The 25,143-nt window shown below is 43.4% G+C and overlaps 1 protein-coding gene across 1 annotated transcript in view; it reads left to right on the top strand.

Annotated features, from left to right (window-relative positions):
• The window catches only part of SNTB1 (syntrophin beta 1), a 99,175-nt gene extending 74,314 nt beyond the window's left edge, over window positions 1–24,861 (top strand). The window contains exons 4-7 of the mRNA XM_044421818.1: window positions 11,979–12,118; window positions 18,577–18,773; window positions 20,417–20,607; window positions 22,809–24,861. Coding sequence (XP_044277753.1) covers window positions 11,979–12,118; window positions 18,577–18,773; window positions 20,417–20,607; window positions 22,809–22,901 — 621 coding nt within the window. The 3' untranslated portion in view covers window positions 22,902–24,861. The remainder of the gene's footprint in view (window positions 1–11,978; window positions 12,119–18,576; window positions 18,774–20,416; window positions 20,608–22,808) is intronic.
• The last annotated feature ends 282 nt before the right edge of the window (window positions 24,862–25,143 follow it).

The following is a 25,143-nucleotide window of genomic DNA, read 5'->3' as shown; positions in this document are numbered from 1 at the left end:
GATATTCACTCTATAGCAAAATCACTTTAATTCCTGGAAAAAGAATCTTATGGCCTGCAGCATATTAATACATATATTGAAAAATTAATTCATCTTGCCACTTCTGTTTAGGAAGTGGGCAGACTGTTGGACCTTTGGTGCCTGTTTCTCTCCTACCCATCATTTTAATTCAGTGAACAGCCTTACTTAGTTCAGTGGTAGGATACTTGTTTCATTCTTCTCTGCACGCAGATCTTTGGTTTGCTCCCTTTCACTTCCAGTTAATAGGTAACAGGCGACTGTGGAAGACCAGTTGTGTGAGACTGCCCGATGGAGTCCAAAATACCAGGCTAGGAAGAGTTGTTGTTCGCCCCTGGCTTATCATGCTGTCTGAAATTAGCCACACTGATAGACCATGACTTGCTGACTATTAGCAACCCATGAAATGAATACATGATCTGTTGCTGGGTTATGGACTATAGGTTTTTGTGAACAAGCCCTGGTTGGTTAGCTCAGCTGGGTTCAGACGGTGCAATAACCGTCATTTCAACCCACAATTCAAGATGACATTCACGCTCAACCCATAATCAACCCTTGAGTGTTGGTTGTCTTGCCTGAGCCCAGGCATCGTTGCAACTGCTCTTAGACTTACTGTGTGCAGTTCTCCTCTTCCCTGAACAAGGACATCACTGAGATGGAGAAAGAGCAGAGAAGAGCGATGAAAAAGATCAAGGGCTGGAGCATCTCTTTAATGAAGAATGGCTGGAACTGGATTGTGTCACTTAGAAAAGGGGGCAGTAAGGAGCGGCATGATGGAAGTGTTCAGGATAATGCATGGGGTACAGAAAGTGGAGAAGGTGGCATTTTTCTCCCATGAAGCTGATTGGTGGGAGACTTAGGACAAATCAAAGGAAGTACTTCACACCACACATAGTTAAACTATGGAATTCACTGCTGCAGGAAATAGGGATGGCCACTGATTTGCATGGCTTTAACGGGGACTGGACAAATTCATGGAGGGAGAGGCTATCCGTGGCTACTAGAACAATACAAGGGAAGTCTGTCTGTGGCATGGTAATGCCTAAACCATGACACCTAGACACCTGAAATGTGCCACGTGTACTAGAGTGACCCTGGCAGTGCGCACCTCATGGTTATTTTTTTTTTTAATGCATTAATTCATGCTAATTAATTTAAATGTGCCCATGTGGTGGAAATCTGCATAGCCTCTTCAGTCACAATGGCCATTTACACCCTCTGAGTAGGACGGTGTAAATTGATGACCTGCAACAGCAGGGGGTTGGACCCAATCGTCTTCTTGGCCGCTTCCAACTCTACCATTCTAAGATTCTACAGCCAATAACCCCTAACCAGCACAGTCAGCTTTGTAGTCCATACAGTTTGAAGCTATGGGAGATGTATAGGCCAAGGGATGCTGTTATATGGCTGCCCCTTCCCCAAAGCTGTGGGGCATCCCCCTTCAGGGGAATGGAGTGGCAAGACCCTTTTGGGGGCTACGGGGTGCAGCATGGCAGGGGTCTTCCTTTGCTCAGATGATGCAAGTGCAATCTGGCAGGATAATTGGTTGGTTGGAAGGCTTTACTCTACCAAACTAAGAGCTATTCCAGACGATGCCAAGTCAGGTTGTAAAGAAAAGCAAAAAGTAAATTAATAACAGCAAAGGCTCTCCCCCTCCCCATTTCTTTTCTCAATTTTTAATGAGCCTCTGCATTACTTGTTGTTCTTACTTCCCCTAGGTGATTAGTCTGAAAAGCAAAAGCTTTCAATCTGCATAGTAAAAGGGAAAAACAAAAACATTTTGCCAAGGTGCTGACCTTTGCCTTTTTGACAAACTCTCATTGGAGAGCAAACATGTTGCTGGATCAATCATGTTGAGGAAAAATATTATCATTTTTGGCATGGCCATTAATGTGCAGCTAATGGGTTGTATGGCGTGCACATTAACCTCAGCCCTCGGGTGCTTTAGATAGAACACAGTTTGCAAGATCACCTGAGGACTTTGAAGAAGGAAGGAAGGAAGACTTGCCCACCACACTGGCACATTAATTGAAGTGGGCCATTGAAGCAATGCTGCAGAATGCAGGTTTACTGCTTGTACAGTGTGATTGGTGCAGGGGGAACAAGCCATTTTCTCTCCCTGTTCATTTATGACTTTGTTAGATGGTTACATTATAGGAGAAATTTATGAGCTGTGAAATAGGAAGCAGAACTTGAATGTTAGATATAGTTATGACAATAGCTGCATCCAGCTGCAACAGTCAGCCATAGTTTAGCCCTGCGGGAACATGCCTGGGCAGTGTGTTAGTCATGCGCTCCTCCTTCTCCTCTGGCACAGGCACAAGGAGAAGATTGCTTCCTGGTTTAAACCACAGTTGATTGTTATGTCTGAACCAAGCTAAAATGTGGTTAGCTTAAATGGTAGCTTCCTGGAACAAGCCATAGTCACAAACCACATTTGAGGTTGTTTCAGTTCATTAACCGTAGTCAACACAATCCAGTTTGTTTGGTTTCAGATACTTCAAGTAACAGCAGCTCGTTGACAAAGGAAGTGAAAGATTCTGAGATCCTCCTTGTAACCACAAAGGGGGTTCACAGAATGTTAAATTATGGTTCAGCATTCTCTGCAAGCAAGACCAGCACCATAACTGCCAGTGGAGAATGGTGCATAGACTTTCCATGGGCTAGTTTCTGACTTCAAGTGTTAAGCCATGGGGTGGGTATTTTGTAAGGGCGCTCTCTCTCTCCCACCCCCCTCTGTCACACACATCTCTCAGTGCACTGAAGGCTCTGAGCCATTTTACCGCTTCATAGCTATATTGATTGCAGTATTAAGAGACTGAGATAATTAAAGATAATTAAACATCTTTAGTGGAGGACCTTATACATGTGTCCATCCCCTTCTTGGTTGGGAAAGGAGTGACTTCACAGAGGAAGGCCTTCCCAGTTATACTCCCTTCATACAGAATCTACTTTTCAATGATGTTTTCCAGGTTCATTTATACTATAAAGTTTAGAAAGCTCATGAAAACTTAGTCTGGCATCTTTGTAGACTTTTGCTGATGCTGCTAATGGAGACCAAACTTGATTTGTCTTGTGAGAGTGTGCTCTTGGTTTCCTCTTTCTTTTGTTTCCCTCTTACTTCTTTGCAAGCCTCCCTGAGAGTCCATTTCTTGCACTTTAAAGCCAAGGATAAACTGATACAATGAAATAAAGGTAGTGCCACTAAATGTAGTTATCCAAAGGAGGGGTTCCCAGAAATGAGGGGTTCCCGGAGGATATCTCAAGTGGAGTGACCCCATGGCCTGGAAGCATTTCCGTGGCTGAGGCAGCCCACAGCAGGCAGGCTGTTACATGTGCCAGTGCGTTGGGGGAGCTGCCCCAGAGGAGATGCATCCATGCCTCAAACCTAGTATGAATTGGATCTTAGTCTCCACATCAAGGGAGAGAAGGAGAACTGGATGCAAAGGACTGGCTAATCTGTGCAGACAACCTCATGCTGGCTCCTACTTAGGCTTAAAGGCAGACCATGATGTGAGCAGGCATGATGCTGATGTTTAGCATTTTTATTTTAACGCAGTAGGTTAGACAGTACAAAAGCATCCTTTGCCTTGCACAGGTAGAATAGATTTTTACAGCTAGCCTCCTGCAATATAAATGGATGACGGACTGACTGACTGACTGACTGACTGACTGACTGACTGAGGGTGTGTTGCATTGCCTCTTGGATGGGGGGAACTTTCAAAACTCTCTGTTCTCAAGCAGAAATAGCCTTTTCCTTCCCCTTTTGCTCCCCCTTTAGAAGAAGATTGGAAGCATTTGCTTCCACTTTCAGGCTAGTATTTCCCATTACATCCAGGCCAGGATTGTAAAGCACAGTGGAATCCTCCTTACTGACTTGAACACCCTAATTTAAACTAACAAGAGCCCATCCCAGTTTAGACATAGCAGGGAACTCTAGCTAGTGTAAAGGCAGAAGCAGATGGTTTTGATCTTTTTGTGGCTACACGGAGGTGGAGAGGGGAGGAAGATAGTGCTCCAACCCAAGACACACTGCCGCTTATTCATTTATTGCTAAACTGTGGTTTTAATGTTACCTCCGGAATGGGCCAAGAAGAAAAAAGGGACACAAGGTGTTAAGAAGCTGAATGATCTGTCTTGGCCTAAAGTAGTTACAGCAGAGGTTGGGGTCTGTGGGGGACCTGAGAGAGATATGAAGCCCTGGAGACACTGGCCGGGTTCACATGTCCCAACAAGCACCCTTGCATGGTTACTCCAGTTCATGGTTTTCACCTCGATGTGCCTGACGAATTATCAGGCTCATGGTGGCCACTCTCCTCCTTCCCACCATCTCCTTCCCTCTTAGGTGGTGCTCCAAGAGACACCAAGGGAGGAACCAGTCTCCCATTTTTGATGGTCATGCTTGCAGGCCAAGTTCAGGCCATCATGGCTGTTCAACAGTCTCTACTGTTTATGGCCTGAAGTGCAGCTGGGAGGACAAGGGAGCTGATCAGGCACCTTGTCTTCTGCTCCAGAGGGAGGTGGGGAAGAAACATGCTGAAATCCCATGGTGGGGGTCAGAGGGTCCAAGAGACCAACAGTGATAAACACACACATCCTTGGTTTTCCATGTCATGAGAATTCATGTACTCATGTGAGGGTGCATCATCACCTTAAGAGGAGGAGTCCAGACTCTGCTTACACCTATCCAGGAATGACCCTGGAAAAGGACTTACATACCAAGTGCTCAGGGCAGTGTGCAATGATCCAGGGTTTGGAAACACTGCCCTATGAGGAGAGGCTGAGAGAACTGGGCATGTTCAGCCCTGAGAAGAGAAGACCGAGGAGGGACAGGATATCCCTCTATAAGTACCTCAAAGGCTGTCACAAAGAGGATGGTCAAGACCTCTTCTTGCTGATGCCAGAGTGTAGGACACAGAATAATCAAGTCAAGCTCCAACAACCCAGATTCAGGTGGACATCAGGAAAGGCTTCCCCACAGTCAGAGCAATATGACAGTGGAACCAGCTGCCCAGAGAGGTGACGGGCTCTCCCACACTAGGGACATTCAAGAAGAAACCGGACAGCCACCTGAGTGGGATGGTGTTTGGTTCTGTGATTCTATGACTTGCACAGTGGGAGTGGAGCATTCTTTCTAGGCCTTGCTCAGCATACAATCCTGCCCCCAGAAACTAGTAGAAGTAGCATGTTTGCATGCCTAACACTGCCGTGGTGGCGCGGTGGCTGGACATATCAGTGACGACTGCAGGAGAGGCCGCAGAGGGTGCATCCCTGCCCTTGTAGACCTCCGGGTGGAGGGTGCCGTCAGAGAAGGAGGGCTGGCTCAGCCATGCTGGCCACAGGCAAGGTGAGGCAGGGCCAGCCCCACCTTCTTTCTTTGGGCACCCGCTCTTCTGAACTGGCTCCTTCATGCTGTCACGCCTCACTTTGCCCTTCTCTCACTGCTCCGTGAGCAACCTGCATGTCCAGAGGATGGGGCAACACTGCTTCACCGCTTCTCTTTTAGCTTGCAAATCCAAGTAGATAAAAAGACGACCGGTTCTCACATAGACTCATCCATCTCTGAGGTGACTCACAACAGCACAGCCAGCTCTGGGCAGGGATCGCAGCTCCTGCAACTCTGTTCTCGGCCATTTACCTCAATTTAAGGATTAGGAAAGAAGGCAAACACTCCATGCTTAGCTGCACAGGGAAGGAGTGACAGGTCTGGGCTGAAATCTGACGGCAGCAGGATGCTGGGCAAGCAAAGGTTAGAATAAGCACCGTGTCGGCCTGCCAAATGCCGTTCCGGGCTGCTCAGCCTGTGCTGTTCCAGTGACTGATAAGAACCAGGGCATGCTGCTTCTTAAAACAGGAACTGCGACTGAAAAGCCCTGGGTAACAAATGGATGCAGGAGGCGGCTCTCTTGCGTGTGCAAAGCTGTTTCCATAGACTTACCTGGGCACCAACCCAGAAAGGGGGACAGCCCCGGGTGCATGTAGGAACTTGGGCAGAAAAACAGCAGGCAGTAGAAAAGCAGCTACCGGTAGAGAAACAATCCTCTGTGTGTTTAGACAGAGGGAAGGCCTTCCATTCCCAGCAGCCGACTGGGGAATGCTGGGAGATCTGAAACATGCATAGGATTCTTCCCTTCTGGTTCTGCCTAGTTTCCTGGACACACGCATGAGGATTTCAGTGGTCTGCAGACTCCACTCTACACCATTTCCTTCCAGAGAGCAGCAGTCAAGTTTGGACAACTTCTCCCAAAACTCCTGTTTGCCTTCAAAATTAACCATGGTTACCAGCAGCTTTTCTTAATGGGATATGGTGACATTTGTTTCCCACCCTAGCCTACTTACACGGGGTGATGTACAGCCTTTTTCATTTAGCCCAGAAAAGCACCAGCGTGTGTTGCTCCTTGGACTGTATAAAAGCAAATTTTACAGCTGCCTGAATATTTACTAGAATAAGCAGCAGGCCTGGGATGTGGTTTGGGATCATATCCAGAGGAATGAACAATCCCCCAAATATTTAAAATACGAACCAAATGCCATCTGATAATTGTTATGCACCTGTTACCTCAAATGACTCATGACCAGCAACTTGGCTCTGCAAAGAGATCTGACTCAGAGATCTAAGCGCAAGAAGGGAAAAGGAAACGATCTGCAAATTCCAGCAGTTTTTTTAAAAAGTGTGTGTGTGTATTTAACATCATAAATGTTAGGGAGATTAGGGCTGCCCCATTTAATTGGTAGATTAATCAACTGAAGCTTGGGGAAAACGTTTTAATTAGTGCAGCTGAGATGGAAGAGCATGTTTGTTTATTTTTTCGAAGACTGATGTGTTCCAGAGACGGTGTGATGAAGGGTTAGATCCAGATTTATGCTAGATCAACTGCGCTTACAAGAATGGACTTCCTCACCCCCTCTAGAACAGTGGAGTTGGAAGGGACTTATAAGGCCATCGAGCCCAGCTCCCTCCTCAGTGCAGGACCACAAGTTGAAGCATCCCTGCCCGATGGCTGGCCAACTGCCTCTTAAATACCACAAATGTGGGAGAGACCACAACCTCTCTGGGTCATTGGTTCCATGGCTATACTGCTTTAACAGCCAGGAAGCTTTTCCTGTTGCCCAGCCAGACTCTGGCTTCCTGTAACTTGAGCCCATTATTCATTGTCTTGCACTCTGGCATGACTAAGAAAAGATCCTGGCCCTCCTCTCTGTGACATCTTTCAAATATTGGAATAGGGCTGTTATATCTCACCTGTCTCCCTTCTCCAGGCTAAGCATGCCTGCTTCTTTCAAACACTCCTCACGGGGCTTTGTTTCCAGCCCCCTGGTCACCTTTGTTGCCCTCATCTGGACTTTTTCCAGTTTGCCTGCATCTTTCTTGACGTGTGGTGCCCAGAACTGGAGACAATGCTCAAGAAGCATCCCAACTAGAGCCAAACAGAGGGGAACCAGTATCTCATGTGATTTGGAAGCTCTGCTGTCTGGGAGATGCTGGGCATTGTAAGTTGTCCTCTGAAAATGCTGCACAAGCCTCTGCTGAATGAGATGACCCCTGGGATGGAGACGAGAGTTCAAAAGGTTGAGTGCAAGGGCCTTTCACTAGAACCAAGCAAGTGAATGCAAAATGTTAAAATTCTTAGTAATAATGTTGCTGCCATAATGGAAAATAAAAAACGGAGGGTCATGCCCTGGTTTCAAAGGCACTGCCAAAATATTGCTTGCGACGGCTGGTCAGGCTCACACCTTTTGCTTCCTTCTTCTCTTCAGTATGTCTAGTTCTCTTCCTGCTTCTACTTAACAAGTGTTTACCTTTTTGTCTGAATTGGGCATGAGGCTTAATCTGGGTTTCCAAAACTATGGCTTACCTGTATGTGCAGGACTGAAACATAATAGCAAACTGCTGCACTTGGATCATGACTTGAGGAAGAGAATCAGCACACACTGGAAGGGAAAAGAGAAAAGAGAGTTGTGTTGGTCAAACTGTAAGACCTGAAACAACATCCTTCCTTCTCTTTCTCCCTTGCTTGTCTGCCCACAACTGTAAGGACAAAGAAGAAGACCTGGTCCAGGTCCAACGTATGCAGAGTTTTCCCCCTGGTTGTCTGCAGTTCATATTTACTTGCGCAGAGGAAAGTCGCAGAGGTCACTTTTCCAGCTCACCCGCTTTGTGTGCAAGAAGGATTGTATGTGGCTCAGTGGTAGAGCATGTAGGAGGTCTCAGGTTCCATCCTCAACATTTCCAAGTAGAGCCGAGACAGATCCCTATCTTAAGTTCTGCAGAACTACAAGCAGTCAGTGTGATGGCACTGGGCTGCTTGACTGATCCAATAAAAAGCAGCTTCTTATGTTCCTAAGATGAGCAGCAGGGGAAAGAGCCCTGGTTGTCCAGGACAGGGAGCACCCTAATTAAAGTACGGATAACACCCAAACGAGTGGAAATGCAAGTTAGAAGCATCAAATATGTCAGTTTCCATATCAGATAGTACATAATGTCTTAATAGGATTTTGATTTCAAGACTGACAGCTTTAACAATCCTTCATCATTTAGTAATCTGGAAGAAATACCGCATTGCACTCCATCTGCATGTGGTATGCATACCAAATTTTGAAAACTCCACTTAAATGCCAGGTAGGAATTAAAACTCATAGTGCATTGCATAGATTTCAGCTAATCTTCAAGCATTGTCCATTATTTTGCAAGGAATGGAAGGAAGGATGTTAGTCTCTGATAATGGATGAAAGGTGCGATCTTATGCATCTCAAGGCAGAAAAAAATCATACAATGCCCGGCATTTCCTAGCCAGCAAACTTGCAGCCTAGAAATGCTCAGGAGCTCATGGGTTCTTTCAGCCCTTGTCCAGGCATACGCATGATCGAGAGCGTACTTCAAAGTACAGCTCTCCCTGCAGCAGATGAGGTAGCAAGCCTGTTTCTGGATTCTTCCACTTCAGTCCAAAGGTGCTTGGATGTTTCGCTCCCCGCCTCCCCCACACGCCCCTTGTACTGGTAGAAGCACTGCCACCATGTGATCTGACAGGCCTTTTGATCTGTGTGGACCCTCAAAGGTGCCTTGGAAGCCTCTGCGGCTCACTGGAGTCCCATGGCAGGTGCCACCCACGTGCAAAGATGTAGCACGACCTTGGTGTTGGCCCCACGCAGAAGGACCCTTTGCTCTTTGGCTCTGTCCATCACATCCATGTGTTGAGTGCGTGCGTTTGCTATGCACGTGGACTTCTATACAACCTAGAACTCTGCACAGTCAGGGCTCCGGCTCATGCAGAAGCCTTCGCACTCAAGTGTTATCTCTGCAGAGCCCATCCTTAATGCATGGATATCGGGGGGGGGGGGGGGGGGCAGACCAGGGAAGGCATGGAATATTAGGCACAAGTCCAGGCTTGCATCTCCAGGTGGAAAGCTTCCCCAGGGCCTCTGCTCTGCCCTCTCTGGCTCTTTCCTCCTCCAGTTGTCATGATGGGCCTTCTCTAGTTCTGCCACCACGAGTGTGAGTGGGAAGGGGCTTGACCTCCTGATGCCCCAACGGAATTAGAGCCTGACACCGTCTTTGGCAACTGCCGCAGGACTTTTCACACCATTTGCTCTACATCTGGAGACAAAAGGAGTCCCCACTGTCTCTCCTTGTTCTGTCTCCCTTACTGCTGAATAAGGTCCCCCTTACTGCTCAGACTCCTAGAACAGAAATGGTCCCCCAGCCAAAGTTCACAGTCGCCACTCCACTGCAGCCCCCTCACCCTCTGCATCACTCGCTTTTGTGCGATACTTCCAACATTTTATACTGCGCCCTGTGGGGAATTTTGTATGCCTTGGCTAATGTCCAGATCTGATAGTGACAGAAGCCGGCATTGTAAAATGCACTGAGATCAGGAAGAGATTAGAAATGAAAATGCAGCTGCTCTTTTCTTTTCGTCTTCCTCTTGAAATAATTCTCCGAGTATTGCCTCCTTCATTGCTATCAGGGTCAAAGGTATAATGCAGCCCAATTTCCTGCTATATGGAAAGTACCAACATCCTGTGTTTATGGCTGTCTGTACTAATCAGTTTCAGTGCTGGAAATCACCTTGCTTGAGTGAGCTTGGGTGATTACGAATGTAGCTGGGAGAGGTGCAGAAAAATGCAGATTTCGTATGAGAGATGTCTGCACTGAATCTTATTCTACTGTAGTCGATGAAATGCCATTATTTTTGTGTTCAGAACTTGGCTGTGCTGAGGACTTGTGCTCGAAAGAGGTTTGTTTGTTTTTACAAAAAGGTAGAAGGGTTCAGCAGATGGCATGCTGACTGCAGGTATTCACTGAATGCAAAGAGATAAAAAGGCATCCCAAAACAATTTGCCATCATGTCTCAAAAGCTCTTTTCTTTCGAATAAGAAAACCAACAAGCAGATTATATGTATTTATTTATATTAAAGTGTCAATCCTATACATATTTAAACAGAAACATCCTACAGCTCACAGTATTCCCAGCCTGTATGACCAGCTGGGGAATGCTAGAAATTTGAGAGTGCACAGAATCACACCTGGTTGGTCTGTGGATACACCGGACCATTCCCTGCAAAATCAAGTACCATTTATTTATTCATTTATTTTATTATTAATTTTCCATCCCCACTTTTTACAGTAAATTCGAAGTGGCTTACATAATTCACCTCCTCCTGCTCTCAGTCTTAATCCTACAACAACCCTGTGAGGTAGGTTGGGCTGAAAGTCTGGGACTGGCCCAAACCCATGCTCTTAACCACTACACCACACTAGCTTTTATGAAGTACGCCTTCAAAAGGGTGCTTTATTTAAATTCCACCAGCTCAAATGTTTACTAGAAAAGTGAACTTGGCAGTAATAAATAAATTTGTTTTCTAAACAGGATTTAGTAATTGAAATAACCCTTTTCATTTAATGAAATACACATGATGGCTTTGCAAAATAGAAGGCAGAGACTAATTTAAATATAGGTTTCACAGATTTTAAATGCTGTTTTAAATCATTTGGCAAAACCTGGATTGGTTATTTGACTAAAAAGCCCAAAAGTCACACCCCCTCAAAACTTGAACTTTAAATTTTTCATATTTTAAACTTTTCACATTTTCACAGAGGGATTGCACAGAGGAGGTGCAGATGGCAGCAACAGTACCACGGCCTTCCCTTCTTTCTACGTCCCCTTTTCCTTCTCCATTATGTTTTCCAAGGGTAGGGAAAGAACTGTTAATTCCCACTTTCTTCTTTCTTTATGTCCTTTTTTTAACTAGCTAGTTCACACAAAAAAACCCATTTCTCAATACACATTAGCTTTCCAATTCTTCCTGCTTCTTCTGCTATGGCATTTGTGCGTGACACAAAATCACATTTTTGACACAATGGGAACTGCACTGCATTTATTAGCTTTAGTAAGTAAATGTTAGCACACAAACATTTACTTTTTCTTTTAAAAAGCAATGACTGCTGTTATCCCAAAATAGATACTCTGGGTACACCAACCTTCCCCAGACAAAGCATTTTTAGTGGTGCTTTGGAGCGGGTGGAACTCCCTTATGGGGGTGGGGGGGGGAGTTCCATCAGAGCTTTTCACTTTTAAATGGGCTCAGAAACCCATCTCTGTTGTTATTAGGCAAAGCGTATAATGAGTGATTTATCCTGATAGGTTGTAGATTTTATTATGGTACTGCTGGAAACCTGCCCTCTCTAACCAGGTGATCCCCAGGTATGTTGGGGTACAATTCTCACTATCCACCACAGACTGGGGACGAGCCCGACACATCCAAAAGAGATGCTGGTAGGAAACGGCTGCTGCAAGTTGCCTTATGGAACCAATTGTTCTCCTTAAAGATGGGCTGAAAAATAGTTCACTAAATGAACCTTTGCCTTCCCAGAAGCATGTTCTTACCTCTAACAGACAACTGCCATTTCTTGATATCTTTCCTTGCCATTATTTCACTGGGACTATTATTTCTTTTTCCAGGTGCTGGCAGGGAATGAGAAGCATTGGAAAGCAGTGCTCATGGTACTGACGGAGAAGGATCTCTTGATGTATGAAAGTATGCCACGAATCAAGGAAGCTTGGTTTAGTCCCCTTCATTCCTACCCTCTGCTGGCCACCAGGTACCTTCCTCCATGAAAACACTGTGTTTTTTCAAAGAAGTAATGCACTTACTGTTATTTCTTTATTTAGAGTCTTTTTAGTCAGCTGGAAGAGTGAGATGCCCAAATGGACCAATAATAAGAAAGCCCTTGTCCTCAGATGGAGTCTAATAGCCACAAAACAAAAAGAAAATATGGCATTTGTTTACGTTGCCATCTATTTCCTTATACCAAACTTGCACTATTATTTATGCCTGGATGCGAAATTTTACATGGTAGTCGTCTAAGATTCTTGGGTACAGCCCTCACCATGTTGCATGTTTCTGGGTCCCATTGCCATCAGTAAGACTTGATTCTTAACGGTGTATGTGACAGCATAATCCCAAATATGTCTATTCAAGGTAATACCCATTGAGTTCAGTGGCAGCTACTCCTGGATAAGTGAGTATAAGACTTCAATCTATGCTGCACTGGTTTCACTGGGATTTATCTTCCACTGAGAATGTAAGAATTGGCTTGCTGGATTAGGCCTGTATTTTTTGCTCTTAACAACCAATCAGTTGAATCTCAGTGCTTACAAATGGAACATGAGGACAGTGACTTTTCTCTGGTGGCTGTTGGGAAGCAGTGCGGTACTGCTATGCCCAAAGGCTCCTTTTCAGTCTCACAATGAAGAATACCAGAGACAATTCACCATGCATTTGATCACTTTTATTTAGTTAGCCAGACTAGTGACCAACCTGGGATCAAGAGGTCTTGTGAATTTCCAGGTGATGGACTTCGTCTGCACTCAACCAGTGGCAGATTACCTTCCTTGCCAGCCCTTTCACACCGCTGGTTGGGTCCTCCATAAATGGTGAGGGATGGGGAGTGATGTCTGTACTTTGACACAGACATCAGCTGTATATTTGAGGTGCGTGTGCAGCTCTTCACAGAGACCCTGAAGAAATGACAGTGAAAAACAAGACTCCTGTGGCACCTTGAAGACTTAACGATGTTATTATGACCTAGGCTTTCACGGCCACTTCATCAAGTTGACAGAAGCTTATGTAAGTGTGAGTAGGGTTGTAAACAGCAAGTCAGAGAGAACTGAAATGCAGAAAGTACAGACAGTGATAATTACTTTAATAGTGGCCATTCTTGGGCGATTACAGACATCACTGCACTGGTGAGCTTGTTAACCCAAGTAGCAAGACAGATGGATGTGGATCTTTGAACATCAGGAATAGTTACAGTATATAAGCAGAAAATGTAGACAGCAAGTCAGGGTTGAATGTCCTCAAGAACAAGCACTCCTTATCACATGGAAAGCTGTATATGCCTGCACATCCAGAGATACAATTAAACATACAGCAGAAACTGGTCCTGCCACTCCCTGCTCATGTGAACTTTCATTATCTATGCAAAGAATCTGACCATTCATTTTGTTTCAGTTTGAGTTCTGGTATTCAAACAAAGGGAGAGAAATGTATCCGTGTTTGTTCGTCTAAGCCTGTAAACTTTTCTTTCTTTGGGATGTAGTGTAGCTTTTGCAACCATGCTTCTGATATTTGATTCCGCAACAGTGTTTTGGCATGTAAATTGTTCAGCATGTTCTTGCAGCTCCCTTTCTGGAGTTAAGGCTGCTGGCAGTGCTGAAGTGGCTTGGCTCTGGGCATTACCAAGCTGTCTAGAAATGTTCACAGTCCTGGATCTTCCTCTTGGACTCCTTTTCCATGGTCTTTCCTCTGCCAGCTCTTTCCTACAGGGAAGTATGCTTGTGGTAAGAAGGTAGATGGAGATATATTGGTGGATCTTGAGAAGATTTACAGGTCAGCAAAGATTTCTGACTGGTAGCAATAGCAAAATGACTCTGTCCTGCACCGCCTGTAAATTACTGGAAGCTGGGATAACCAGGAGTGGAGCTTTTTGTAAAAGACTGTGAGTTCAACTCAGTTTGGGACTCAGAGTAAATCCCTATGCAGCATCTTGCATTTGGTTCCACTTGGTGGATCTCCACGTTCTACCAAGACACAAAGTAGATCCTGCAAGTCTGAAATCTAACCAACCCTGGGCTAGGGGGCATCAAAGCAACAGTCGATTTTCATGGAACTGAAGTGAGAGCAACAACACAGCAAATGAGCTGGATGAGGCCTAGCTAAATACCATAAAGAGCTGGCTAACTTGGGGTGGGGGTGGGACCCAAAGCTATTTGGATGTATGTTATGTATGTAATCAGAGCATATATATAGGATTTTAAATTAATAAGATTTTAAATTAATAGGATTTTAAATTTTTAGCTGAGATGCACCGGGAGCTTTTAAACAATTTTTTAAAATTGTTATATTGTTATTATTTATGTATTTATGTACTTTGTATCCTGTTGTGAGCCGCCCCGAGGCTTCGTTGTGATGGGGGGCGGCATAAAAATGTTTTAAATAAATAAATAATATATTTGCAAAATGGTGGAAAGTCCATTAAGGTAAAGTTCATTAAAGGGAAATGAAGAATAGGCAATAAATAAGTTTTTTTTAACATGTTCCAAATCCTTTACACATAGAAATGTTTGAGGAGTTCAGTCTTTGTGGATCCAAGAATGAAAGGATCTGATCTGCATCACTCAGACTTAAGTTATCCACCAGTTTTTACACTTCTGAATGTTATGATTGGTTCCCAGTGCATTTTTTAAAATCAAAATGCCTCTTTTGAGAGAGTGCCTCTGGAATGCAGATTTTTGATAGAAAGTGTTAAAAGTATTTAAATGAAAACTCGTGCATAGATTTTGAATATTTGTTAATGCAGGAACATGACACTAGGCTCATCAGTGAACACAGGCGAATGTGACATGGATCAGAACAAGACTGATTCATTTCTCCCTGTCAATTTAACGAATGGACACTACAAGTCTTTTCTTAAGATGCCCATCAAATAAAGATATAGAGCAGCTCTCTTGAGCAGTCCTCTGCCCTCTGCTGGTGTGTGCTGGTACTGAAATGGTACTGAAAATTTCAACCTGTTGGGGAAAATGCTTTTAACTGGAAGAACCTCTTCCAATGAACTCTCCCAGCGAAAGCTGAGGCTTGTAGCCAACCATTCCTTCCTCATTCACAATTGCTAGAGTTTTCTCTACTCCATCCCTTCTTCAGTGACCTTCAAATGGCCTGTTTCCTTGGTTAAAAAAAATGCACACAACCCCTATACAATAAATACTTCAGAGCTCTTTAATGCTGTTCTATCCGTATTTGAAGATTTGTAGCTATTTTTTCCTATCCTATGAATTAAACAGTTCAACAATTCTGAAGAGATATAATCTGTATGAAACATGTTTGGAAGCAGGTGTTTCTTGCATTTCACTTTTTTAGTGTGTGTACCTTAAGAATGTAATGGGTTTGATCCAAATTACAGGTCTTATTTTTATTTATTTATTTATTTATTTAAAACATTTCTATGCCACTCCATCGCAACAAAGCCTTGGGGCGGCTCACAACATTCATAAAAAATACAATTACTAATTTAAAAACTGGTACCATCTCGGCTATATATATTAAAATCTATAAATACAATAATAATAAATTAACAGTTAAAATAACTTTTAAATAAAAAAGTCTTCACCTGGCGCTGAAAAGCAAATAATGACAGCGCCAGGCAGACCTCTCTGGGGAGCGCATTCCATAGATGGGGCGCCACCGCAGAGAAAGCCCTCCTCCAGGTACTCACCCTCCTAATATCATTCACGGAGGGTTCCCGGAGAAGGGCATCCGCTGCCAATCATAGGGGGTGGGAGGGCATATATGGACGCAGACGTTCCTTTAGGTAACCAGGTCCCAAGCTGTAAAGGGCTTTATAGGTCATAACCAACACCTTGAATTGGGTCCAGATTTCAACAGGGAGCCAGTGAAGCTGACGGAGAACTGGGGTTATATGAGAACAACACCCAGTCCCCATCAGCAGCCTGGCAGCTCTATTCTGCACCAATTGAAGTATCCGGATCGTCTTCAAGGGTAGCCCCACGTAGAGCACGTTGCAGAAGTCTAGTTGGGAAGTAACAGAGTTCTTAACAGTAACAGAAACAGAGGTCTTAACAGAGTTCTGCTCACACTGGATAAAAGGGAGCAGGAGATACAAACTTCTACAATTTCACCTCTTCCTATGCTGGCCCTTGTGCCTCCAGAAAAGCTGCTCAAGTCTTTGGGGAAACCTCTGTAACAAATAAGGTGATGCAGGGGACTGCAAAGGAAAATGGTAAAGAACTTTTGCAAGTTCTGCTTTTCATTTTACTGGAGCCCTGAGTTACACCATCAGGAGCCAGGCACAATAGAAGTACTTAGAATTAAAAGGATATTCTAAGCATTGTGCTCTTCACCTCCTATTCTGTAAATTTTTGCTAGTTGGCCTTTTTTGCCTGTCTAGTGGTATCAATGGCATTTCAGAGGTGGAAAGGTAGGTTAGAGAGGCCCGGAATATCTTATATCCTGGCTTCCCAGTCTTCTCCTTGCCCACCCGCTCAGAGGTTGACATTCTAGCTAAGAGGACAATCAGTCTGGCTGCAATGAGGCAGATCCCCAATTCCCAGCTCCAAGGATGGAGCACTGTCTCCCATCTACAAGCTAGGAGTCCAAGCTAACCTACGGTTCCCCAAATGTTGTGTGGATGCCTTCGGTTTGTTCACTCTAAGGAGATCAACGAAGTTGTTCCACTGACAGAATAGTTTCTGGAAGTGGAAGCAAGAGGGGGAGTCTCCCTACAGTCCCTCACCTCAAAACCTGTTCCGGAGGTCTGGAAAACCTGGAGCTTTTGAGTGATGCAGTGGGCTATAGCAGGAAGGAGAGAAGAAGAAAGTTCTGTTGTTCAGGTGAAGGTTCAACTCAAGTGAGATTGAATTTGACCCTGATATTTAAAGTACAGAGTGCTTCTGAACAGCTGCCGTGCTCTGGGATTTCTTTCAAATGTCCCAAGTCCTTGCGCAGCAAACTCCATTCTCAGTTTTCTGGAAGTTGCGCCTGTAAGGGACAAGAGAAGAAGTAATGTTGCTTCTGCTAGTGTGAAACAACGGGGAGCCAGAAATCCTGCTGGTTTCCTGTGTATCACCGTGAGATCTATCAGAAGATGCTGACAGAACCTTCACCCACCTTGGAATTAGAGGGGTAAGACATGTTGTGTCCAGAATGGGGGGAAAAAGCCTGGTCCACACCAGGGTGTACACCAGGGTATACAGGCATAGTTTCTTCTTTGTATGAAAGAGAGGCATTCAGGCAGAGTTCAGATTATATAGATAAATCTTATTTATGTAAAGGGTGCCACAGAGGAGATGAAGCTCACTTCCTCCCATTTCAGACATGACCCTTTGGCACAGGCAGCGCAAACCAACTCTCTCGAAATTGCATGTACAGCTTAGAAAGAATAATTAGTAACTATAGCTTTCATCAGTTCACAGAGAAAACCTAGACATCCTACATTGACAGAAATCATCTTCAAATTAAACCACAGTTCAAAAGCTGAGAGAAGCACTTTTCTAACTGTTCTAATTAATCCTTTCAATAGCAGCTTCTAAGTTCATTAGGGTTCCAGGAAATGTTCCAGTTTCTCAAGCCCTTGTTTCACTACTCCTAAATGGTGGCTTCCACAAGAAAACCTACAGCAATCTGCCCCAAGCAGGCAGTCAGGACTTGTCTGCCTGGCAAAATCTTCCAACTTAAATTAACATTGTTTTTTAAAAAAGGCCCCAGTGTATCTCATGAATTTGGCAGGAACTTATATGACTTTTAGCAAACAGAAATGTCTGGCTGTAAGTCTCAGGCCTTTAGTATCAAATCTAATATAAATTATATAGCAAGGGATATACATCCAACCCAGGCACTTCTGCTAGACCACAAATTCCATTCATGCAGGGCAGTGCCACCCCTTCAGTGCATCCGATACCCCAGCAGTGATAGACTGCAGAAGAAGACTGATAGTGAGGGATGAGACTTCATTGGGGAAAAGGTGTCCTCCCTCGTAGATCTTTTTGCTGAAGGTCTCCAGTAAGCTGCCAGAGTCCCAGCTTTTCTTAGGCAGAACTGCTTCTAACCAATCATTCAGGTATTTTGCAGTGCCAGTTAAAATACTGCTTTGGACAGTGAGAATCCTGATTTCACCCAGTGGGAAGCTGTGTTAGAAACTGGAGATTTTGCTCAAGTGGTCAGTTATAGTTCTGAGGAGCAACCAGCCTTGAGCACCATTTTGAAAAGCTATCACAGCCAACATGTCCTTTCCTCACCCATTTATTTCTTCTGAGTTGGCTGCAGGGGTCCAAATGGTACCTTAAAGACTTGGAGTTACTTCAAAGACTTCTTCATTGCCAACTGGAGAATCTTTCCTCTTAAGACTGCTCTGTGATCCTTCTTAACTAAAAATGCTGTGGATTAAGCCCAGGTTCCTTTGCATGCCAAATATGCGGCCAGTCGCTAGGTTATGGTCTCTTCTAGTAATGTTTGCATCTTTTTCCATTGATTTGCCTTCAGGTTGGTGCATTCAGGGCCCGGGAAAGGCTCACCACAGTCCAGGATGGATCTGTCCTTTGCTACTCGTACGGGCACACGGCAAGGGATTGAAAGCCATCTCTTCAAGACAGATACTAGCAGAGACCTCTCTCTGTGGACCCGGAGCATAGTTCAGGGTTGCCACAATGCAGCAGAGCTCTCCACAGAAATCACAACTGGTAAGTCAAGCTCATAGAACTCTGGCCAGTAACCAGTCTCTAGCAGAAGCAGAGACTTTGGCAGGACTTAAGACCTGCAGGTGCTTCTCCCAACGGAAAGCAAGTTAAGTCTGCAAATGTATGCAACCCCATTGGACTTGGTAGGACTTCTGTATAGACATGTATGGGATTGCAATGTATTAGATCACTGTTTAGTTGCAGTTCCTGTACGCAAGGAGGTAGTTAAGGTTCCATTTGTCTTATATCTTGGCATGATTGGCCAAGGAGCAAATGTCAGGCTGTTTCGAAGCATCAATTCCTGTTTATTCTGATGAGGAAGCTAAAGTGCCATTTTCATCTGTCTTGGCTAAGACCAGGTCTATAAATATGTATAACGTTTTTACTTAGCTCTCGAGCCAAAAGGTATGTAATTGAAACAGAATGGTCTCTGTGTTTAGACTTATGATGTAGAAGTCATGGCACTCAGGGAGAGGGAGCAGAAGGGGGGGTGCTGGGGAGCAGTAGCAGCAGCAGTTCTTCTAAGAACTAGCAGCAATTCTTGCATTTAACAGCTGGGACAGAAACAAATTCAAGCAGCCTGATGGAACGGCTCCTGCTAGATGCTTTGAATTTGTATCCATCAGCTACATCTTTAAAAAAATTACTCTAGAGTAGGGATATACAGTAATCCTGATGAGAACCCTAGTGTGAGGGGTAGGGTTTCTTCAAGGACTGGATCAGAGGCTGATAGCTATTCAAGAGTAAAAAATTAAAAAGTCGTAGTTGCTACATGTAGATTTAAAGCAATGTGTCTTTTGGCCCTAGGTGACAGATGAGGGAGAAGAGGAACCAGAGGTGGCCACTCTCAGAAGAGAGACCTGAAGGAATGGCCCTGCTTCCCTTCTCCCCTTCTGTTGCTGACAGAAGTCCTTGAGATCAGGGAATATGTCAGGTGTGGAAGAGGAAGGCTCTCTGTGATGGACGGAGCTCCTGCACTTCTTTAAATTCTATACTACCCCAACAGCTGAAGCTATAAAGGACAATAGCAAATAGACCAAGATATTCCTGGGTTTCCTAAAAAGTGCCAATTTGCAGCCTCAAACTTCTCTCACCCATTTTTCTAAAACAAGGTTTCTTGCTGGTCTAAAAAAACTTGCTATGCTATCTAAAGCAAGCCATACAAAACTAGACTTGGTGAAGCTGCTAGACCCTCCACTCTTGCTTCCTTTTTGACTAAATGCAGCTGCCTTCCATGCAGGACCGGCACTACCGACGGGCAGACTGAAACAGTCACCTCAGGCAGCAGACGCTGGAGGCAGCAACAAGATGCTGGGAGAGACCTCCATGCTTTGTGCTTTTCTCTGCATGCAATAAATGTTGCCTGCTGCCTTCAGGTGTAGTGGGTGGAGGCAGCAGAATGCCTTGGGCCAGTGCTGGTTCCACATGGCTTTTTAATTCTTGTTGGCAATCTACCAGGTACACTGGAATTTCTGTACTATGCTTTCTTCATATCATTGGAACCTGTTTTCAGCTAGGTCCCCCGCTTCCCTAGGCTACTGTAGATCCTTGTCTTATCATTGGGCTTATCATGTTTTCTTAGTACTATCTTTGTTTTTGAAGTCCTCCAAATTTACTGGTGAGATTTTGTCATTCTCATTATCCAGCTTGCACATACAAAAGCCAAGAGTGCCGCTTGACTGTCCATTATGACCATGGATTTACTCTCACCACTGAACCCCAAGATGGTGCCTTTCCCAAAACCATTCTACAGTTTCCATATGAGAAGCTAAAAATGTCCTCAGATGATGGGATTCGGATGCTTTACTTAGATTTTGGAGGAAAGGAAGGTGAAGTGGTAAGTGGATTATTTAATTATTTTTTACAGTTCGTTTGTGCTTGGGCAGTTGCAGCCCAAAACATCTGGAGAGCACCAGGTTGGGAAAGGCAGCTGCTTTCATGAAGATGCTTAGAAAGCTGAGAAAACTTTGGAAAAACAAATTTCATTTCATCATTCTTAGTCATCAGGAAATGGTTTCTTGCATCAGTAACATTAATATTCATGACTGTATATACTTGCTACTTTAAAAAAAAGAAGCAAGTTCTGCATGTTGCCAACCCAAATTCTACACCAAGAAAAACAGCAACACATGTAAATTGTGTAAAGGAACTGCATCTGCATATTCTCTTTATTTACAGGCTGTTCTGCAAATACATTCATTAATTAGTGGTTTTGAAGTTTGCTTCACAACTGCACAAAGGGAATGAATAGTATAGAGGTATGGGATTTTTAACGGTTAAAAAATGATGAAGTTTGGTTGTGAAAATAGGCTCATCTTTCACTGGGAAGGAAAGGGCCAGGAGATTATCCAAGGGACCAGTATACAACCCCTTACAGCTAAGAGCAATTAAAGCTTCTACCCCCAGCACTAGCTTGCTTGATGTGCACTTGACTCTAGCAAACCAATACGAGTACATTTTCCTTTTCCTAAAGCAAATACTGAGGTTGAAGACAGGGTTGTCTTTCCTACCCACCATCTTGATCCAACTGTCAGTGCCAGATCCCTATTAAGAGATCAATCACAACAAATTTACCTATTTGAGAAGAAGGAGAAGTGAAATGTTGTATTATGTTTCCATATTTGGTGCTTTTCTAACAGGGCTCTATAGCAAGGTTATAACTTCACCTGTCTGATTCAGTCTCACCATAATCTACAAATAATTGATTTGTTATATTTTATTATTTTTTTAAATAATAAGAAGCAGAAATAAAAATGTAGACCATCAAAAAGAAAAATTTACTAAGGGAACTTCTACAAAAATTGCTTATAAAACTAGATTCTAAAAGTTTCAAAGAATAAGCAATAGCAATTTATTTATTTAGATTTATTTCATCTAAAGTTATAACCACAATTTTACATGGTAATATGTAATTATAAATCATGCTTGTTAAATTGGTAAGTAGCTAAACAAAACCAATAATTTCACATGAAAAACTGCTTTAACACAGAGAAGTAAGCTATGATTCACCTCAAAGTATATCCAGAAACCAAATTAAAACTAATTTTCTTCATTTCTTTTTCCATTCTCCACCCATCTCCCCATCTTCTCCTCTTCTTCCCTTCCTTATTTCAGAAAACAATTATACTAATCTAATCATTGTTTATATTATGCATTAATTATATCCATTGATTCCATTTTTCCCCACAATTACGAATAAAATAGACATTAATAGGCTTTTCATTTGTAACTAAATTCATTAACTGGATTTCCTTTTTATGACGTAATGGTAAATATATCAAGTTTAATCATCCTTACTTAAACTCTATTTTTCATCTTATTTATATTTAATATCAGTGTGTGTGCAATGAGCTTCCCATTTGGCATTAAAATCTTTGACTGGTCTTCTGTTTACATAGCTGATTAATTTTGCCATCACTGCATATTCAGCCAGCTAACTTGTTTTTCCAATCTTTGCTGGTCGGGCAATCTTACGTTTTCCATTTTGTTGCAAGTGTAACTCTGGCTGCTGTTATCATATATTTAAATAATTCTCCCATATTTCTCAGCAGAGTTTCTGATAACATATTCAATAGCATATTCTTAGCATTCACTGGAAAGTTATTTTTCATTTTTTTTCCGTTTTTTCATTATGTATTTATTTCCATTTTTTTACCTTATTACTTGTCCATCACATATGCTGACGTGTGCCTTTGCATTCCCAGCACTTACCATTATAATTCTTGTCCATATTTTGAATATCTTTAGGGGTAATACACCAGTAAAAGAACGTCTTGTACCAAGTCTCTTTTAATGCTTGGCTAAATGTTATTCCTTCTGGAAATACTTGAAAATGGTTTTGTCATGCTGCGTGTGGCCTTATCATACTGCGAAAGCCAAATCAGAAACATGATCAACAAAAACATTTGACAGGTTGGCTCAAATGGTAGCCTTCTGTGGAATAACAGAACATGTTCAGATCAAACCCAGAAATTATTCCATGTATGTGCTTAATTTGGTCCACTCACAAACTCATTCTCTCTTTCTTTTTAATTTCAGCAACTGGATCTTCATTCTTGCCCAAAACCAGTTGTGTTCATCATTCATTCATTCCTTTCAGCGAAGATTACAAGACTTGGGTTGGTAGCATAAGTATCACCTATCAATTTTGCAAGGAAAAAAACAGAGCTGCCTGTACGATCTAAATCTGGCAACATCTGGGACTACTGAGACGTAGAACTATTCTGCACAGGGGCTTACACTCTGGGAGAGCAAAGCCCATGTTTGGATCAGCTATACAAATTAGGCACAGAAGAAAAAGCATTACCAAGAAGCTTGAAAAGCAGGAATATGTCCATCAACTAACATTTATTGCAAGGGAAACTACACTGATTGCTGCAAATAAAGACAAACATGGAATATTGAAGGAATAACAGCTCAATGCCACACTTTTCCAATTGATAACTGCGACCTATATAAGTGTTACAGAGCAGTAAAGTAAGTTCTGAGAAACTGGGTTCCTTTGAAGGGTCAGGTGCTCCACCATGTGATGATTGTTAAAGGTGGACAAGTCTCCCTGAACACAAAGCATGATCATCATTTCCTCTGTTTTCCTGCAATGCAAAGCCACAGTGAACAGTCTCTGGTCATACAGGGAGACAGTTTTACCCCTCACAAATTGAACTAGCAGCCTCTATGAACTAGCAGCATGTCCTGACAGTCGAAATGATGCCAGTTGAAATCCTTAAAGGTAGAAATTTTCAGAGTCGCTGAAAGGAAGGACTAAGCAGCTCAGTGAATACAGTGAGCATCTGATGAACCAAGTTGTGAGACCCTGTGTATAGTGAAAGTCCCCTGTCTCCCTACCACTAAGCCATCCTTTTCGTTTCAAAAGGCACCAGGAAAATACCACTTTCATTCTAAAAGGAGTGGCTTGCCTGTCTGGACAGGGAATACAATGCAAAGTGACAATGGTTTGAAAGTCCACCATGCTGGTGCTTTTATCCCTGTGTTTTCTAAACATCACATAAAACTGCACATTTTCCAGGCCTAGGGAGTTAAAGAGGCTGCAGAAAGCAATTTGCCAAGGCAGTCAGCAACAGGTGGAGTATCCAGATGTGCGCATGTCGGGGTATGTGCATGCATACATGTGTGCGCGCACACACACACACAGGATCTCAATAGTGTCTTAAGCAGCACAAGAGTTACAATGGGCACACTGAAAAATCAGCTGGAGAAGTTGCCATGCTCATCCAGTTGCTAAAATGAAGCAAGCTAGCTTTTCTAACATGGAATTGCTCCATTAATAAACAAGTGTCTATGTTACAACAAACAGCATCACTAAGATACATATTAAAACAATGAAATACAATGATGGCAGCTGAAATGAGAAAGATTTTTGGAGAAATTTAAAAGAGGGTTTGTATATTGAATTAACTTAGGCTGTGGTGGCCAAACTGGTTCGGGATCCATGTGTGTTTGACGGCTCAGCTGCAGTTCTGGAGTCAACAAATGCATTTTGCATTTCTCCTGGCATTGTTCTTGAGGTGCTCAGAGACCAGACAATCCCTGTCCTCTGCAACCACTTAGAAGAGGCATACTGAAGGGAAAGAGGGAAACTGCTGAAGCAGCATGGGGGGAGGAGACTAAAAACAGATGCCAAAGACATGGAGCTAGGGTTTAAGGAAGGAGAGCTGTTGGCCAAAGATTGCTGGAAAGTTGTGAACAGTGTGAAGAAGAGAGGAGGTGCAGCCTGATTCTGGGTACCCACAGTTACCTGTCAAGATTCAGGACCAAGATACGGACCTTCTTCTGACATGCTCATATAGGAAGTTGAAGGTGGGCGGGGGGAATCCAAGGCCTTCTCCCATTTCACAGGGCATTCAATGAGGAAGGAGTAATATGAACTTTCTCCAAGGCCTTTCCCTTCAACCCATGCTCTGCAGACTTCAACTAGAAAAGAAGGGATTAATTAGCTCTCCATCTTTTCCATTATCAACTGGACTTCAAAAGGCTTATAACCAGCATGATGACCCACGAGGCCTCTACCTCTAATTAGCTGTAATGATGTTGATACTATTTTTATTAATATAAAGAATTAATATTTAATGTGTGCAAAGGTTGTGGTTCTCGTGATGGTTGTGGTTTGAACTGTCTAAAACAAGGCCAAATCCTGGCGGAGGGTAAAAGCCCAGCAACAGCAGCTTTCTCTACTGACCAACTCTCACATGACTTGAGACACAGGGAAATGCTTTGCTAATCCCTCTTTCCCTATTCTGAAGAGCAACAAAAATATTAGTAACGTGATCCCTCTATTATATGGTTAACTTTCATTTGCTTGTTTTATGTCCCGAAATACAGATTGGGTAGCTGAGAATAGCACCAAGGAGCTGCC

The sequence above is a fragment of the Varanus komodoensis genome, unplaced genomic scaffold (genome assembly GCF_004798865.1).
Source record: "Varanus komodoensis strain SLA01 unplaced genomic scaffold, ASM479886v1 scaffold12, whole genome shotgun sequence".
NCBI classification, from domain to species: domain Eukaryota; kingdom Metazoa; phylum Chordata; class Lepidosauria; order Squamata; family Varanidae; genus Varanus; species Varanus komodoensis.
The sequence above is the reverse complement of the archived record's forward strand: the minus strand, read 5'-3'. Positions and strand labels throughout refer to the sequence as shown.